The sequence below is a fragment of the Lonchura striata genome, chromosome 5, assembly GCF_050655825.1.
Source record: "Lonchura striata isolate lonStrDom1 chromosome 5, ASM5065582v1, whole genome shotgun sequence".
Lineage (NCBI taxonomy): Eukaryota > Metazoa > Chordata > Aves > Passeriformes > Estrildidae > Lonchura > Lonchura striata.
The window spans coordinates 50,820,548-50,838,937 of NC_140707.1; the positions used below are offsets into that span (position 1 = coordinate 50,820,548).

General features: G+C 47.5%; 1 protein-coding gene across 1 annotated transcript; it reads left to right on the forward strand.

The window, feature by feature from the left end:
- The first annotated feature begins 1,040 nt into the window (after window positions 1–1,040).
- Window positions 1,041–17,227, forward strand: DLST (dihydrolipoamide S-succinyltransferase). Its single transcript, XM_021542775.3, has 15 exons — window positions 1,041–1,166; window positions 5,523–5,556; window positions 6,746–6,794; window positions 7,800–7,855; window positions 8,213–8,287; window positions 8,713–8,768; window positions 9,465–9,576; window positions 10,094–10,249; window positions 10,531–10,616; window positions 11,261–11,358; window positions 13,212–13,342; window positions 13,914–13,987; window positions 14,788–14,871; window positions 15,395–15,562; window positions 16,033–17,227. Exons 1-15 carry the CDS (start codon window positions 1,098–1,100, stop codon window positions 16,165–16,167), a joined length of 1,383 nt encoding a protein of 460 aa, XP_021398450.1. The 5' UTR covers window positions 1,041–1,097; the 3' UTR covers window positions 16,168–17,227.
- The last annotated feature ends 1,163 nt before the right edge of the window (window positions 17,228–18,390 follow it).

An 18,390-nucleotide genomic window follows, 5' to 3' on the forward strand; every position in this document is an offset into this window, starting at 1 on the left:
GCACAGCAGTGCTTAGTGTATTCACTGTGTAGGCAGGAGGCCGTGGTTAAAGGCAGTTGACATCAGGTGGTCAATATTGTTCAAGGATATTAGCCTTCAAAAGACAGATCATAGAGAAATCCCTGGCAGAGAGCCTTTCTGGCTCAGTTATCATTTATTAGAGCAGTCAGCTCATCCTCAAAGCCTCAGAGACTACCCCCTGTTGATTTTTATTCAACCTCTTTCCTTTGAAAATGATCTCATATTTCGAAGTTTGCAGTCAACCATTCATAAATTATTAAGCAGTGGCTAAATTAAGCACATGTGCATAACCCAGACTTGGCTCCTTGAGAGATACCTGGTGCCAGACAGCCCTTTATAACTATCCCAGGCTGATTCTCAGAATCTGTAAATGGGTTCCTTGGGTTTTCTTCCACCTGTGGTTCCCTGCCTGGGAGCAGGCAGAAAACAGAAGCTAGCTGGGGAATTCTCAAATGTTTTCAACATAGAGAGCACACCTGAGGAACAGGGCTTACTTGTGGACTCATTTTCCTGTTTGCCATGGTGAGATGACCTCATTGCCCGTTTCTAACCTTGTGGCATCCCACTGGGTGATGCTTGTGGCAACACCACCCCACACGAGAACAGTCCCATGGTTTGCCAAGGTGGGCAGGCAAACCACGGGTACGGCTGTCCCGCAGTGACCCAGAGCTGCTTCAAAGAACAGCGTCACAAAACGGCATTCTTCGTAATGCACAGGTTATTTATTACACATATACTATTACATATCGTAACATCGATATATCCATATACGTGGTTATATCAATATATGTAATGCATAGCTATTTCATATGCATGTGATCTATAAGTAATAGTATTTAATATATATCATACAGGACGCATTAACACCTGTATTATTACACACACGGTAACACACAGGAATATCGTGCGCAGAGCCTCGCCCCCGGCCCGGGCCCGGCCCCCGCCCGCCATGGTCCCGCCCCGGCCGCCCCCCCGTCCTGGGGCGGTTGGTCCGGCCCCCCGCGCTTCCGCCGCGCGCCGGGCCTGGTTCCGGTGTCCGCCCTGCGGCCCCTCCCGCCGCCGCCGCCGCCGCCGCGATGGTGCCGCTGTGGCGGTCCCGCTGCCTCGGCCGCGCGCTGGGCCGCTCGCTGCGCGCCCTCCGGCAGGTACGGCCCGCGGGCAGCGGCCGCGGGGAGCGGGCGGCGAGGGAGGGCGGCGGCCGTGCGGGCGAGGTCGGCGGCGCCAAGGGCACCGGGACGCGTCCCCTGCTGCCGGGCGCTCCGCACCGCCGCCCCGGGGCGCGGCAGGGCCGGGCACGGGAAGGGCCGGCGAGGCTGTCCCCCAGCGGGGGCCGCGGTGGCGCGGCGCTGCCCGTTCCCCGCGGGTGCCGCTGCCCCGCGGGCAGGCCCGGCCCCGCGGGAAGGGCGCGGCAGCGGCAGAGCCGGGCGGCGGGAAGGGCTGGCGGGAAGGGCTCGCGAACGGCGCCGCGCTCGGGCTCCGCCGGCCCGCCCGTCAGCGGCATCTGAGGCCTCGCTGCTGGCAGCCACCGGCCTGCGCTGGCAGAGACCCCCGGCCGGGGCGCGCCGCGCGGGACCGGCAACAACCGGCGTGCGGTTTGGTGTTTGAATCCTGTGCTCGGTTTTCAGGGCAGGCGGTGGTAGCCTCTGCTGGCTGCAGCGTGGGCTGACAGCGCCCAGCAGCTGCTTAACCCTGGGGCTGCCCTTGGCCAGCCGGGTCCTGTGTCCTGCTGCTCACACCTTCCATTTCAGCTTCATGTGCACACACATGTTTGTGCATACCTACGGCATGAGAAAGATCACTTCTCTTCCAGTGACCAGCTGGAGCCTTCCAGCATGAGACTTGGTTTTAGACATGCTGTAAATGTAGGCAAGCGTTGACAACCAGTTGTAATGTACCGACACCTTTGTGTGTATACATGTAAAACTGTGTTATGAACAACTTACAAGTAACTGTATAGTTACAGTTTGTTACAGATATATTAGAGAAAAATTGGTTATAATGCAGTTTAAACAAGCCTATTAAAGTGGCATTTTAGCAATATTTAACCTTTGTCAGCTCTCAGTGGTGTTGTGTAATTATAAAGAACGGGAAGAAGTCAGATGGAGTATTCAAACCTTTTACAAAACTAGTCTGAAAATCAGGAGGTTTTAGGCTGAATGCTAGTTAACCTGTTAGATATACTGAAAGAGTTATAGTAGAAGTTTGCTTTCCATTTGAACAGCAATATGGGAAGTAAATTTTTATTATGTAAAACAGGCTTTTTGGAGAGATAGAAAAAAATCCCAGAACTTGGCAAACCTCTGATGGCAGAAGTGAGAATGGTAGACATATACAAAATTCAGAAGTGGAGGATTGAACGGGGGAAGAGTGGAGTCAGTGAGGGTGAGGAAGGGTTGGCTGGGTTTTGGCTGTCTGTAAAAGAAGAAAAGGTTCTGAATTCATATTAAGTAGAAACCAGGAATGTGTATCAATAGCTTGTAGCACATAAGAGTTGGGGCAGGAGCAGGCAGACGTAGAAGGCTATGTGAAAAAGTCCAGAGAAGAGCTGGTCTGGAAAAGATAGATTTGATCAGGAGCTGCGTAAAGTGCTTTGAGAATCAAATCCTTCTGTTTATGGGCAGGAGTTCATAAAGAACTTTTTCTTCCCTGTTTGATCCTCCCCTCATGCTGGAGGAGTTCTGAGCCTGTTGTCTTAGTAACAGCGTCCACCACTCAGCATGATCTCCATCCCATCTTGGCACCTGCCCTCCCATGCTGTATATAATTGTTTTGATGCCCATGAAAGCCATGCAGTGGGGTTTTTGTGTGGAGCAGGAGTTTGTGCTCATCCTTGTTAGAGCAGCAGCTGCTTTGCTCTCAAGAAGCCATGGCTGGAGAACCAATTTCTGCTTTGCCTGTTGTTGGAGCTGCACAGCACTGGCCTTCTGGTTTGCCTCTGTTCACATGAGCTGCACTGTCACGTTCATCAGATTCCTTACCTGAACTGGTCCCTCGCTGTTGGTATACAGGCTGTCGCTTTAGCTGATGTATTCCATCCTTTGTTTCAGTGTGTAGTGACCTACTGGAAGGTGATGGCTCCATAAAGGTGTGGCCTGGGACCATGCATGCCAGGGTCACTTTGACGTAGTAACACTTATAAAAACGATTCTGAGAAGTCATGTGAAACAAGAGGGAAATATTAATCACTTGCTACATGAGTCACTGGCTAATTAGACCAAGATTTCTTTCCCCAAGTGAAGCCTGTCTTTTTAAACTGACCCAAAGTGCCAAAGCCACGTAGCAAAACTTAAATATTTCCATTCTCACTGAAAAAGCTCCAGTAGAAGGCAGAGGGCAGATTTAGCCAAGTGATCCAGGAAGAGGTGCAGTCAGAAAGATTCCTTCAGGGAAAAATGGAACAGGAAGCAGCCCTGTAAGCAGCCCTGTCCTGTGTCTCCTGAAGCTGCATGTTTATCTCAGAGGTACTGTGGTTAAGAGATAGGCACACAGCAGTTCTGCAGGATGTAATTCAGAAAAATCACAGTATCTTTTATTAGTGGCTTCCTCCTCACATTAAGCCCTTCCCCTAATTTCTTAACCTTAAAGGCAAAGGATAGAGTGATACCAATTTTTTCCTTAATTTTGCTACCAGATACCACTGGTGGAAGAGAGCTGCAGATGTATTTTCTCCCAGCAATTTATTTTAGGACAGACCTTCTAAATTTTCTTTTTTGTTTTATCTCCACAGTAAACTGGTCCTGAGCAAATAAAATTGTCTGGTTTTGCATCAGTCTGAGGCTGTTCCTTTCTTAACAATTTATTGTCTGGTGTTCTAGGAATGCCTTTAACCACTTTTTTTAATAAAGCACCCAGGGAAACATTAATGGATAGAGGGGAACTCAGGTTGCTTGATACTCAATTTGTGATTGACTCTATGCTATCTTGGACACTACAGAAAGTGAGAAAAATATGATCAATACAGAGTGCTGAGGATTGTGGTGCTCTAGAGAGCTGACCCAGTGGAGGGCTGACCCACTTAAGTTGGAGTTTGTCTTACTGATCCTGGCTTAGAGCTGGCTCTACACAAACCAGATCTGAGTTAGCAGGGACCAGTGCTGCACCAGGGTTAGTTATTGTTGCATTCCAGATGACTCTACAAAGTCTGCACAGTGCTTCCTGCTTTCCCCTACCCAGGCAGACGTGGGGCAGGGGCTCCAGCAGGCCCTGCCAGAAGCTGGTTTTGCAGGACTGTTGGTTCAGGATCGTTGATCCCTGCACTGAACTGGCAAGCAGGGCAGCTGTGTGGTGGTGTGCTGGAGCTTAGCAGTAAGTCACACTGGCTGCCTGCATCCTTGGCACAGCTAATCATAACCCTGGTGAATTGCCCATTGATCATTGAGTTGTCTCTGTGTTAGTATCCAACAAGTCAAATCCATTTATAAGCTAAAATCAATTAAATCACCAATGGGTGGATTCCAGGCCTGTTAGTAGTTTTGATACAAAGTGTTCATTGAACACATTTTTGTATGCTGCAGCAGTCAGTCCTGTAGATGGTGTGCCAAGCTTAAGTATGTTGTTGGTCCTTGGTCTCTGTTGTCTTGCCACACAGCTCCTTAAATTATTTTGATATTTAAGGTCCGTTATATCCCATCCTGGATATAACTGAAGCTGAAATCGGGGCTTGTATGCAAACTTCAGATGCTGAAGGCGTGAAGGAAATTCTAACTTTTACCTTAGCTGCTGGATAAGGGTGCTTTGAGCTCTTGAGTTGGTGTCATTCTAAGCCAGTCAAGTGCCTTTCCATCATGGCTACAGTGCTATTTTCCAATTGCTTTTAAAGAGTTCTTGTATTTGCCAATCCTGCAGGTTTGATGTGAGACCAATACGTAATAACAGTAGGGGAAGTACTGGAATATTTTGAAATGTGTTCTATTTTTGAGCACTGCTATGCTGAGCTAGGAGTGCAGTCAATGATTACACAAGTATGAAGTGAAACATCAAATAATGTGGAATTCCTGGCTAACTGTCAGCAGTAGAAAATATGCCACTGAGAGGAATTCTGGTCTTCTGGAGTTCAAAGGCTCCATAGCTTTAGAAAAAAAATTTAAAACACCTAGATGCTGCATTCATGACTGTAGGCGTAAACATCATCGGATGTTTTATCATCATATCCAGTAGCTACCCTTTACCTACTCATTCATAGCAAATTTTGTTGGAAATCTGTTCCTTCTTAAAGAGGAAAATGTGCATGAGAAGATCAAAACATCTGGATCCAGAACTGAAAAATGCAAGTACCAAATTTAACATCACTGCATCATAAAGCACCCTGGGAGGAGGCAAAGGATAAAGAAGGGCATAGGTGTTCTCCTGCTCTAGCACACTGTGGGAAAGTGGTATGCCTGCAGACTGGAGCATGGGAATGGTGGGTCCTGTGTCTGATTCAGATCTCAGGGAAAAACCAAAGTCCTTCTAGGATGGGTGTGTCTTCTTGCAATGCTGATACATCCTTTTCTCTCTGACAGGGGAACTGTACTCTGGCAAGATGCCCTCTGTCTGGTGAGTCTTACACTTTTATTTAATTTCAGGCTACCTAGAAAGAGCAGAACTGATGATGGAGGTTGGTAATAGGTCTGATTGGGGTTTATTTCTTTCAGTCATGTAGTGAAGAAGCAGTGGAATAAGCTAAGTTTCCATGGGAGTGCCTGCCTTGCCTAATGTACAGTGCTGCCTGATCCATTTGGCTCTGGTGAAGATTTCATAGCAGCAGCACAGTGTATTTCAGGCATTGCAGTGCTTGAAGCATATGCTGTTGCAGAGCCCTAGCTCTCTAATAAACTCCTTTGAAAATGATGGATGAATATTAAGTGACATGTCAAATCTAGTGTGCCTGTGAACTCCACTTCGAGGCTTAAACTGTTCTTCCTTAGAGCTCTGGTTTTTCTAGCTGTACTGTAGAAATTGTGCTGATTTTTTAAAAAAATCAAGTGGGGAAATGGTTCTTCCCTCTGGCATTGTGTAATTGAGATAATTATGTTCTCCAGTTACTACACTGACTCTCTTTAAGATCAGTCTGGAAAACTGCCCAGTGCCCTGTAAGTGAAAAGGACAGGAGTCCATAATTTAAAAATGCAGTGTCAGGGCACATGAGCAGTGTGGGAAGAAGACAGTGGGGTATCTAAAACTGGGAAGCAGTGCAAGTATTTCCCTACTGCAAGTTTTGGAAAATAATTTTCTCTGGACATGGAGTGGGCAGAGAAGAGGGGTGATGGTGGCTCATGACTTTGACCTACACCCTCTTTTCAGTCCTTTTTTTCCTCCTTAGCTGTGTCTGTGACTGCGAGGCTTTCTGGGGTGCCTCTTTCAGGGCTAATACCTTGCTCCATACTTTGTATGGGTGTGGATAACTCCATAATTCTGGAGGTGGTTCCTCATAGCTCTTTCCTGGTTTTGCTCTGAACGGGGTAGCTGCTGCTTTGTTTGCCCTTTTCAAGGTTATCCTTATTAGCTTTGTTGTCAAGCTATAACTGTTTTCTCCATCCCTATAAATCTAGATGAAGACAAAACTACTGTTCTTGGCAAGCTCTGGGCAGGTTTGATGGCACTGAGGTGTCTCTGCATGGATATATTCCCCATTTGGTCCCAAAATTCTTTCGGGGCGGGCAGTGGTGTCCTCTGCCTTCTTTTATTTGATGAGGATACTTGAGGGCTGGACAGCTGCATAATATAAGTCCTTTCTCATTCACAGGTGTGTCTGGGAGCCAAGGACTGGCTTACACAAACAGCAGGAAGCTTGTGTAAGTATCCACAGAAAAAACGTCATGTGGGCAGACTGAGGCTGCTCTAGCCATGATAAGATTTGAGGTCTGAGAATCAGAATATGGTTGGCTGTCATGAAATCCTTGCGCACATCATAGGAGTATGGAGCTAACCCTAACAAAATCTAGGTTTTGCAGGTTGGGAACTGAAAACAGGCTTTGTCTGCAGCCAGATACTGGGACAGGGATGGGACAGGAATGAGGAAACCAGTGATAAATAGATTTCTACTCTTTGATTATCCGACTAGAGGTGTTCTTTGCTCTGTGATGGTCTTCTGGTAGATTTTCTGTCAGGAGAAGTGGGGTCATTCACAGAGCTGTTGTTCCTATGTCAGGATTTGCACTAGTGAGGTAGTTTTATAGAAATGTATTTGGGGAAATAACCATAAGAGTACATGCATAAAAACCTGAAATACTTTGAAATCCTTTGTTTCTAGAAAGTAGCCTGTGCTAGAGGAAATGCTAAAGCGTGTTTGTTTCAATGTGATGTCAGTAGATATAAAAATCATCCTTTGGAATGCAGAGATTGCCAGCTCCCTGTGAAGAAACATGGTGGAGGGAAATAGCTGTTTTTTGGATGCATTCTTGGGAGCAATCTAAAAACTTCTGTAGAGGTGACAGTCCTAATCTGGAGGTAAAAAAAATGTTGCTGCACTAGTCTTGGGCATTGCATGGGCTGGCTAGGTCACCCCTTAATCTGTATTTAAACTATGAGGGTTCTGTAGGGTTGTCTGTATAAATGAAAATTCCATACATATCAGTTCTCACTGAGTTTCTGAGAGCACTAATGATGGTAGGATGTAATGGTTCCTTTCTTACTGGATTGTTGCAGCTTGAACAGTAAATAGGAGTCCTTTGGAACAAACACATCAGAACAGCCAAGTGGCCTTTCACATCAGTTAAGCAAGTGTAAATTCTGTACTTGGTGCTGGCAGCCTGCAGAGGAATGTTCTTCTGTGTTCATACTTTTCTCTCTTTCTGCAGAGTAAATAGCTCCAGTGTCTTCACTGTCCGCTACTTCAGAACCACTGCGGTACATAGTAAGTAAAAAGGCAGGAATCAGCCTGATGCTTCTTTTGCTTCCTCTGGCTGTCCTGACAACAGCTACTTTCCATCTTTGGTCAAGGCTCAGTGCTGTCCTACCTTCATGGATGACTCAGGGTTTTATATCCCCAGGCCCTAAAGATTTTATCTGGCATTCACAAGTCACAATGTGGCTTTCAGTCAGATGTGAATTTCTCTGGTGTTTAAATGTTGATCAGTGTAGAAGCCAGGAGACAGACAGCAATTGATGTCTGATGGCCTACCCTCTTTAGCAGAGTTGTGATGACAAAAATGAAGCAATACCATAAATTTTTAGCTCTGAAAGCAGTCAAGTCTGTTTGTCTCTCTCACAGGGGATGACGTGGTTACGGTGAACACACCAGCCTTTGCAGAGTCAGTCACAGAAGGAGATGTCAGGTGGGAGAAAGGTAAGCAATTGCCTCTTCCCTGACATTCTCATCACTGTTACTGGTGTGTTGGACACCTTGGGGATGCATTACAGTTCACTGGCTGACATCCTGCTCTGTGCCTTTCAGTCTTTGACAAATGAGGCATTTAATTGCAGCCTCATTTAATTGAAGCCTCAGCTTCATTCTTAATCTCTAAAGGATTGAGAATTGCAGTTACTGCCTCATCACCTCTCTGTCAGGGGTAGTGTTGGATGAGGGGAGGTGTCTGCGTTGGAATCAGAGTCTTAACTGTGCAGTAGATTGCTTGAGCTAGTCTTTTCTTTAGAAGTTGTGGAGAACTGGGATGAAAAAGTTACGGGTTAGTGTGGGAAACTGCTGTGGGTAAAAAGGGGAGGCCAGAGCACACCTCCCTCCTCACAGTGGTCTTCATATCTGTCATTCAGCTGTTGGAGACACAGTGGCGGAAGATGAAGTGGTGTGTGAGATTGAAACAGACAAGGTAGGAGTTTCTGGACCAAAGCTTTTTCTAGTTCTGGAGCAGGTACCTTGTATGGCCTCTCTCCTGCTAAGAGCTGCTAGAGCCTACAGGACCCTGGCTGTGTCTCCTGCTCTCCTCATGGAGAAAAGCTTTTCTACTTAGTATGAAAACTTCCTGTGCCTTAAGTGAGGATTCTTGATAACCCTTACTCATCCATTTGATTAATCATCACTGATGTTGTTGTTTATTTGAGCTGTAATTTTACTTCTCCTTCCTATTTGAATGCTTTGAGTTTTGAGACCTGTTTGTGTTTAAGCAAAGGAGAAATCTGCACACCATAGGTTGTCTTCGGTTCATTTTAAATTCAGGCTTTAAGTTTATCCACCCTTGAAAGGACTGTTAAGCCTTGAAGTTCTTACTGAATTCTCTGCCAAGTTCTGTTTTCAGCTTTGCTGTCAGGAAGATGCTGACAGTGGGTCAGTTCTTGACTCTATCCTGGAGATCAGGCTGTATGTTACACTGCCAGCATCTCCTAAAGCTTCTAACTATTGGCACAAAATCCTGGTGGAAGGTGTGAAAACTGGTGCAAATAGTGCGAGACATAGCTGCTGTCTGTGCCAAATTACAATGTGTATCTGCACATATTGGCATCTTCTCTTGGGTGCTTGTTCTCCAACTGATGTTTGGGAGAATTTCACTGATTTTCTTTTCTTTCAGACATCAGTGCAAGTTCCAGCCCCAGCAGCTGGTGTGATTGAAGCCCTTCTGGTACCCGATGGTGGCAAGGTGGAAGGGGGGACACCTCTATTCAAACTCAGGAAAACTGGAGGTAAATCAGGCATTTATAACTTGCCTTTGTGTTTCTGCCAGTTTTCTTCTGAAGTTTTAAGCATTTAGAATAAAATACTTTTTAGCATTTAGCAAAGCATTTAGAGGAATCCTGAGAGAGGTTAAATAATTCCTCCATCTGCCTCTGTAACTGGAAGAAAATACTCCTGTTGTCCATTAGAAAAGCATAATTTTACTCCTTCTGAGGGGGGTCTTCTCTTTTGTTCCCTCTGGAGGAGATTGAGCTCTTAGCTATAACTAGTTGAGAATTTCCCTAACTCTCTTCTGTGCCCTCTTCTCTGTAGCATCCAGCCTCCTCCAGTGAGGAGGTCAAGGGTGTTGATGAGTAAAACACTTTCACAATGGTGACTTGTGACTTGTGACTTCTGTCAGCTCAGTACTGCTGAGAACATAAAGGCACTCTGCCTGAGGGTTTACTTTTTTTTAGGTTGGTTGGACTCACAGATCTCTGCCAGTGGAAGCTGGTGCCCTTTCCATGGTTCTTCCTTGTCTTTCAGCTGCTCCTGCCAAGGCTAAACCAGCAGCAGCCCCTCCTCCTCCTGCAGCCCCTGAACCTGTAGCTGCACCTGCTCCTCCCCCTGCTGCAGCACCAATTCCCACTACGATGCCACCAGTGCCGCCTGTGTCAACTCAGCCCATCGACAGCAAACCAGGTGAGGCAATAGCCATTTGTTCCTGTTCTTGAGTCTCTCTGCTTTGGGGGAGAGTGTATAAAGTTAAAGACATCAAACAGAGGCATTTATGATTAAGGGCTCCCGCAGTATTGCTCTGCTTGCTCCAGACTGGATTGCTCAGCTATGCCTGGAACCTTCCCAGCCTAATTCAGGGCTGCTTCCATATTGTGTCACTTAAGCAAGGAGCTCAAATGTGCTTTCTACCTCAGAGCATTTTCTACCTGACTTACGGTTTTGACTGATGTGTTTTTTACCCTCAGTGTCTGCTGTGAAGCCGGCTGCAGCCCCAGCGGCAGCCCCTCCTGGGGAGGCAGTGCCCACCAAAGGTGCCAGATCAGAGCATAGGGTAAGCTGTTGGAGCAGGGACCTTGCCAGTACTTCTGTTGCTAGGTGATAATCTGTTCTGGCTTGAGCTTTCTGGATGTGTCCATATCCACCTGTACACACCCAGCTCGGTAGAGCTGTGACAGGTAGGAAAATTCTCTACATGAGGGAGCCACTTACAGGTGGTGTGGAGGAAGAGCCTGGACCAATCTGGTACAGGTCTTTTCTAGGCAAAAGTCTTGTCTTGAGCTCTGCTGACTCAAGACAGAAGGACTCAGTGTGATCTGCTTGGTTTGTCCACAAGCCATCAGCAAAGGGTTGAGGCTGCTGAAACTGCCTTGTGCATTCTTAAGACAGCATGGTTGAGCAACCTGCTTTCTTAGCAGTCTTGCTCTTCTCACATTAGCCACACGGAAAGCTGTGCATGCTTGGAGGTCTTGAGGAATGCAGAGGTCAGAAGTAGCTATACTGTGATGCATTTCAGCACTGCTTTTCAAGTGAACTGTGATTGAGCCAAGCAGTGAAATAAACTCCTCAACCCATTGTGCTCCTGACCTAGAGTGAAAAGCCTTGGCCTAGGCAAGAGGAGGGCCTTTTGGGTTTCTTGTGCATTTTGCCCTTGGTTGAGCTTTAGGCAGCTTCTGCGTATACCTTTTTAATTTGCAGGTGAAAATGAATAGGATGCGTCAGCGTATTGCTCAGCGGCTGAAAGAGGCTCAGAATACTTGTGCCATGCTGACCACTTTCAATGAGATTGATATGAGGTGAGGAGTAAACCTCTTTTTCCGTTTTTGAGTAGAAACAGGTTAAGGCAGTAATCTTTAAATAGCAGTCAAACCCTTGCAGGTTTTCTTTGGAGACACTGGCAGCATGTCTTTTGGGCCCTCTTTCTTAGGTATGTACTATACTCTGCACATCTTCACCACGTTGGTGTTGTGGTATGAGGGGGTGCACAGCTTCCTAATGGCCTGTCGTTCCTTGGGCATCACCTGCTACTTGTAATAGGGGTAATCTCTGATTCCTCTTCTGTGGGCTTTTTGGTGGAAGACTGGTAAATGTTGAGCAGAAGACCAGAAGGGGCTAGTATCACTTGCATATAGTGGCTGTTAGAAGACAGCAAGATGGAGCATCTGCTTTCTGCCACTCCACCAGGTTACTGCTTTTGGAGGTGTTTAACTTCCAGTGAGTTGGTTCTCCAGGGCTCATCAGCCTTTCAGGTGAGCATTGCTTAGGCCTAAGGCCTTTGCTGTCAAATAGTACAGCATTCTAGAGACAGATCAGCACCCTTCCCTATCCTCTCAAGCAGGTGGGGGGCTCCTGACTCAAGTGCTTGCATGGACTGAGCACACTAATGTCTTTGGAGGGTGGGCAGCTTATGTTACAGTGCATTAAGGGGAAATTGTGCCCAAATCAAATTGCCTTGTGAAATACTATGCTACTCCTTAAGACAAAACATGTAAATATTTGGATCTCAGAACAATAAGGCTGGCAAAATAGTCTTGATTGGAGGGAAGTGCTGCAGCTTTATCTCCTCTCAGAGGCTCACTGAGGTGTCACTTTACGCCAGCCTGGGGCTCTCATTGCATCTGGTAATGTGTTTTGGATTGATTACTGTGAAGGTGATTTGTGAAGACCTGTGCTGGGGCCTCTTGCTTCCCACGGGGGGTCAGTGTCTGAAAGGAGGAGACCTTAATGAGGCAGTTCCATAGCAAGTCGTATCCTCATTGCTGCAGCCCTTGTGTCTTGGGAGGCACTAATGTCTTTGGGCGGTAATCCTAACTCTAAACAAGGTTAGACACAGGAAAACAAACACTCTAAGCCACGAAAAATCCTGCTCCTTGGTGAAACTCTCTTCAAAGACTGAAGGTCTCTGAAGGGGGAAGGGATGAACCATGCAATTCCACAGCATCTGATGTTAGGCCAGAATAGGCAGAGCTTGTAGCCACAGCTTGGTTGATGTTTTGTAAATGGTCTCAATTATGATTAGTAGAAATAGTGGGAAAACATTATTTGTCTGGTCAAGAGCTATGGGTGGACTGGCACCCACTACCATAGCTCCTGGGAAAATTCCTTTCATATTCACTCAACTCCCAAAGCCAGAGAGTTGGGTTCAAAAGTGGTGTTGTGCTGTCTGGTGCTGAATTTGCAGAGTGGTTGAGGTCTTATCCTTTGATCACTTTGATATTATTTCCTGCATGTTTACTGCTTTTGCCACATCGTGGTTTTTCACCCTTCTGTGTCAGTCCAGCCACACCTGCGTTTGCTGTCTGTGGTGCCACACTGGTATGAGCACTGTTGTCTCCAGAGAATAGGTGGCAACCTATATCAGGCCTAAGCAGGAAATATACCATGCTGCATCTTGCTTCTGTTCTTGGCAGTGTGGTCCTTGCAGGTTTACCGTGGCCGTGGAGCTCCTGGTCCAGGACCAGTTTCTGTTTGATCCTTTGGCAGGAACCTTAGAGCCATGTTTATATCACACGTGAAGGCTTTTGCAGCAGACTGGAGATTTCCCACTCATTGGTGCAGATTTACATCATTGTGGCTGGCACTGAAATGTGTTACAGAGTGAGGGTTTTCTTGCACTCCCCATTCACCAGTGTTACTGTGTGTTTCGCAGCAACATCCGGGAGATGAGAGCTGTACACAAGGATACCTTTCTGAAAAAGCACAACTTGAAGCTAGGTTTCATGTCAGCTTTTGTGAAAGCTGCAGCCTTTGCTCTGCAGGACCAGCCTGTTGTGAATGCAGGTGAGTGGTGACCCTTGCTGGTGACTTGCATGTCTAGGGAACATGGCAGAATGGGGGAAAGCGAATGGCCAAGTCCATGGTAGGAGTAGTAGCTTGGAGAAGCAAGTCAAGTGCACAGAAAACATGGGGACAGTCCTGCATGCTGCTGCTGATTTTGCTAAAGCCACTCACATAGGCAGAGAACAGCTTGCCAAGAGGGACTCGATTAGGAAGGGGTGACCAGGAGTGGGGCTGGGGCCTTGCATATGCAGCTTGCAGAAGCCTGCTGGTTGGTGTAGAGGTGGCTGCTGTAGGCACAGTGCAGTTTCTGGGTGTGTCAGAGGTGCTTGCTGAAATGCAGAAGAACAGATTAACCAAGGGGAGAATAACTCAGGAGGACTGAACACTGTGGACTATTTTCTTTCTGTCTATCCTGGTGCCTCTCCCACAGGTACAGCAAGGAATCACTCTTTGGAGTTATGTGTAAGCTAGACATCAGCAAGTTGTTATGATTTTTTTTTTAGTATGTCAAACCCTTATTCTGTCAATTCTGAGGTTCTGCACATGTAACACAAGTTTTTTCTCTTTCTAGTAATTGATGACACGACCAAAGAGATTGTGTACAGGGACTATGTGGACATCAGTGTTGCTGTAGCAACTCCCCGGGTAGGTACCTTGGATACTTTGTCCCTGCTTCCCACAGCCTTTCGTATGGGATGATCATATACTTTGAGCCAGCTCAGCTTTGTACTCTGCTTCAGCAGAAATTAACTGATAAGACTGATTTTTATCAGACCAAGAATGTTCTACCACTATATTAATCTCAATAAGAGATCTGGTAACAGGGTCAATATAGATCTCAATTGTTAATGAGTAGGGCCAGGTTAGGGAAACCCTTTCTTGTAATGAATCCATGACATAGTAAAAGCTTTGAGCATCCTGTCCTCTGGCTAACTTTGCTGTGCTGTTCCACTGAGATGTGTCTGTCCAGGGAGAGTATGGGATGGAGTTACAGCTGTTGAATTAGTGAATTACCTTCTTGATTAGAAGGTTCTTCTATGAAGCAGAGGTTTGACAAGGACTGAAGTTATGTCACTGTCTTCTCCCAAAGTCTAGGGGAGGCCCAGCAAAAAGAGGTGAGGGAAAGAGGTGCCAGCTGAAATCTCCCAGTGCCTCACCAGGGAATTTATTAATGTGGAGCTGGCTCCAGAGAGACCTGGTTGATTTTATGAGACAGGCTAGCAAAGGCAAAGATGATGGCTCAATTTAAGGTGTCAGCCTTTGACATGTGTCATGCCAGGTTTCCTGTCAGGCTACCAGGGTGTGAGGCAGCTCTGCCAACCAGCTGCTGTGGGCTGATGGGGAGGCAGGAGCTCTCTGGGCCTCTGTCCAGATTCCTGCCTCATGACAGCTATCTGTGTGTCACTGCACTGAATTTGCTATTCATGGACTTTGCTTCTCCCCAGGGTCTGGTGGTCCCTGTGGTTAGGAATGTAGAAAACATGAACTTTGCTGACATAGAGCGTGCTATCTACGAGTTGGGGGAGAAGGTAAGGAAAATTTTCTGAAGGGGGTTTGGAGGAATGGAAATTGGAAATGCTGGATCGTCATGTATTGATTTGGTCTCTGTGTCATCATCTCTGACCTCTAACACACTGAGTTGTGCTGTGGGGAGTGATCCAGTTACATGGCTGGCTGTTCCTTTACCTTCTAGGACAGCTCTACTTGTTGCCCTTCCAGAAGACTGCAATCTGTGCATTAGTGGCATGGTGTATCTTCACCTTTGTCTTTAGAGGCCAAGGCTGAACTGCCCTGGGGTAGCAGTCCCTGTGTCTGTCTCCTGCAAAAGCAGGAGTTGGAAGCAAAGGCAAGAGAATCCTTCCCCAAAGCCACTAGATGTTCACACTAAACACGGGGTGCATTTTTGAGCAATTTTTGCTGGTTTTCAGCTGAACAAATCAATAAGCAAAGCTCTTGCAATCAGTATTTATTCCTGGAGAGAGAGTGGATGTCCAAACCCTCATTCCTTGCTCTCTGTGGTCTGTGTGGCTAAGACCTTATTTTTACTTCTAGGCACGGAAAAATGAACTGGCCATTGAAGACATGGATGGTGGCACCTTCACAATCAGCAATGGTGGGGTTTTTGGGTCACTCTTTGGAACACCTATCATTAACCCACCCCAGTCTGCCATCTTAGGCATGCATGCCATCTTTGACAGGCCTGTGGCTGTGGGAGGCAAGGTAGGTGGACCTGCACAGGAGGTTTTAGGGAATGAAGGATAGGGCTCAGCAGACTGAGGACCTTTTTCTAAGGACTTGGTGTCACTTCTGAAACACTTCAGTGTGAAGAAGGAGCAGAGACTAATGGGCATAGGGCACCTTTGCTGGCCCTGGTACTTGGCCTGAGCCGTGCAGGGGACTTTGTCCTATCTGTGAGTGGGCAAACTGGTTATAATCTGCTTAGGTGTGGGAAGGAGGAAGTTGTAGCCTTTGTGATAGGGAACGGTTCCAGGAAGGGACCTTATCTCGTATGTGGCATGGACCCAGCCTGGGTGGGTGGGTAGGTAATTTTGCCAGGCAGGATACATCCAGGAGCGCCTGCATGGAGGATTTGGGGTGGGAAGAAGCCAGGTCTTCCCTGAATTCACAGGAGGGAACCATGCAGGCAGGGGCAGGAGTGCTGAGCTCACTAATCCCCTGTCCCTCCTCAGATCGAGGTGCGGCCTATGATGTTCGTGGCGCTGACCTACGATCACCGGCTCATCGACGGCAGAGAGGCCGTGACCTTCCTGCGCAAGATCAAGGCAGCGGTGGAGGATCCCCGCGTGCTGCTGCTCGACCTGTAGGGCAGCCACACCCCCACACAACCCACCCAGGACAGGGCCGCAGCACCAGCAGGGACGATGCAGGGCATTCAGGAACTGGCAGGGGTCATTCCAGTCTTTCTTCCTCCGCTGTGATTGGAGTTGTCCCAGAGGGAATTACAGGGATAGCTCCTACCTCCTTTCCTATTTTGTTTAATGAAGGTTTAGTATCTCACAAGAACTGCCATGCTGTGGGCCAACCACTAATGGCACTGCCTTTCCAGAGCCATCTGTGTGGCATCCTCTCCCTCAGAGCACCAAATTCTCACCTCTAGCTTGTTCTATACCACTGGAAACTGCTTGCTGCTGCTGTGCTAGGGTACCCTTCCCTGCCCCTCCATGGCAGGGTCAGCTTTATTGCCTAGCACTAAGGTTCCTGGGAGGGAGAGGAGAGGAAAGGCTACTGTCCTGTCCATGTTTTGCTTGAAAATCTTTCACACTCATCTGCCTTGCAAGGGTGGTGTGACCCCGAGGCCACTTGCAGGAAAAGTTTTGGTCAGAGCAGGGCCTGAGGTAGGTGTCATGCTTCTGGCAGTGCCCTAGTTACACTCCCTCCACAGACAGTAACACGGGGTGGCAGCTCCCCTACTTTCCCTTGGCAATTGTCTTTCACCAGCCCAGTCACTGTGGCGTGAATGTTCTTGTTGGGCGGGACCCGTGTGGAGGTAGCACTGTTCTGGGGACAGCCCTTTCACCATTGCCTGCCCGATGTGGGGGTGAGAGCCAGCCCCAGCAGCTCTCCGTGACACCCAGCTCACTGGCGGTGGCTCTGACTGCTGGCTTCCTGCGTGCGGGGCTTGGCCTGCTCTGGCCGGCACAGCTGGGGGGCAGGCCTTTCACTGGAATGGGTATCCCAGCCCTCGGGTGCTGGTTCTGGGGGGAGGGGGGCAGTTCTTAATCTGATAGCGCACACGTGAATTGAGGGGTGAGGGGGTTGCTAGTGCCTGCAGAGTCTATTACTCTTACCCCCTACACAGAACTTGTAACAAAAATATTTAACACAGCGGATTTTAAATGAAATAAAACTCTGCAATGACTGCAAGGTGGGATGTGTTTGAGTGGGCAAGGACTCTGGCATCAGCAGTACCCTGAGTGAAATGCAAGAGTCCTATTTATTGTGAGAAAAGAGGCAATGGAAGCTAAGCCCATCTGTAGTGGTACTAAATTGAGTCTTTGCTTATGGACACTGCTGGCCCCAAACTCTCTGCCAAAGAATTGGCTCTTCCCAGGAAAGAGGTGGTTTTTAGGGCTGGAAATCATCCTTTTCTAGCAACAGAACTGTTGCAGATGATGAGGAATTCCCAGTGTTAGCTAAAGGACATGATGGCCAAGAGGGAGACCTGGGACAGGTTAATAAAGTTTTTCAGAGGTTGAATTTTTGCTGCTGCAACAGGACAGTTGTAATTCATGCAAATGTGGAAAGGCTTTTGCAGAGGGAGAAAGGAAGCAAGAACAAGGAGGAGTGGAAACTGTCTGAGATGCTGGCTGTTTTCCTAAGAAGCTGTCCTTGTTGGAACAACACAAAATCATTCCTGGATCATGGCAGGGTTTTCCCAGCGCTGACATCAACTTCAGAGATGGCTTACCCTTCCCAGCTACAGATGAAGAGGGCAGCCCCTTCTAACAGAAAACGATAGCACTCACAGCTGCCAAGCAGATGAAAGGGAGGGCAGTTCCTGGTACTGGTGCCTGAATTTTCCTGGCAGCTAGGGAAAAAACAGAGTGCAGAGTCAGCTTTTTTGCCTGGCCCTGGCTGAGGTAGGTTAGGGGAAGAGGAAAAAAACCCTTCCATGTTCTGGGAAGGGCAGAGAGTGTAATTCTTGCACACAAGTAAGTTGAGTGGAAGAGAAGGTTTTGATTAAAAAATGCTTCTTGCATTCAGCCTCTGTGCTGGTTTAAGATACTTGTCCAGGTCCACCTTGACTTTGTACATGAGCCTGGGGAAGCCTTAATTCTGAAGCGGAAATAAATGAGGCCTTTGAACCAATCAGGAAGGGTATATACAGTCAAACTTAAAATTACACAAACTGCTTTATTTAATCTGCCCTGTCAAGGCTTGCTGTAAGAGAGTAGTGCTTGAAACTTACTTTTGACTCCCTTGGGTGTCACCCATGGCACTGAGTTGCAAGATGCCATGCTGTGGCTTTGGACACAGGGTCCTTCCTTCTGAACCTCCCCTGAATCACAGGACTAGGAGGCTGGTGG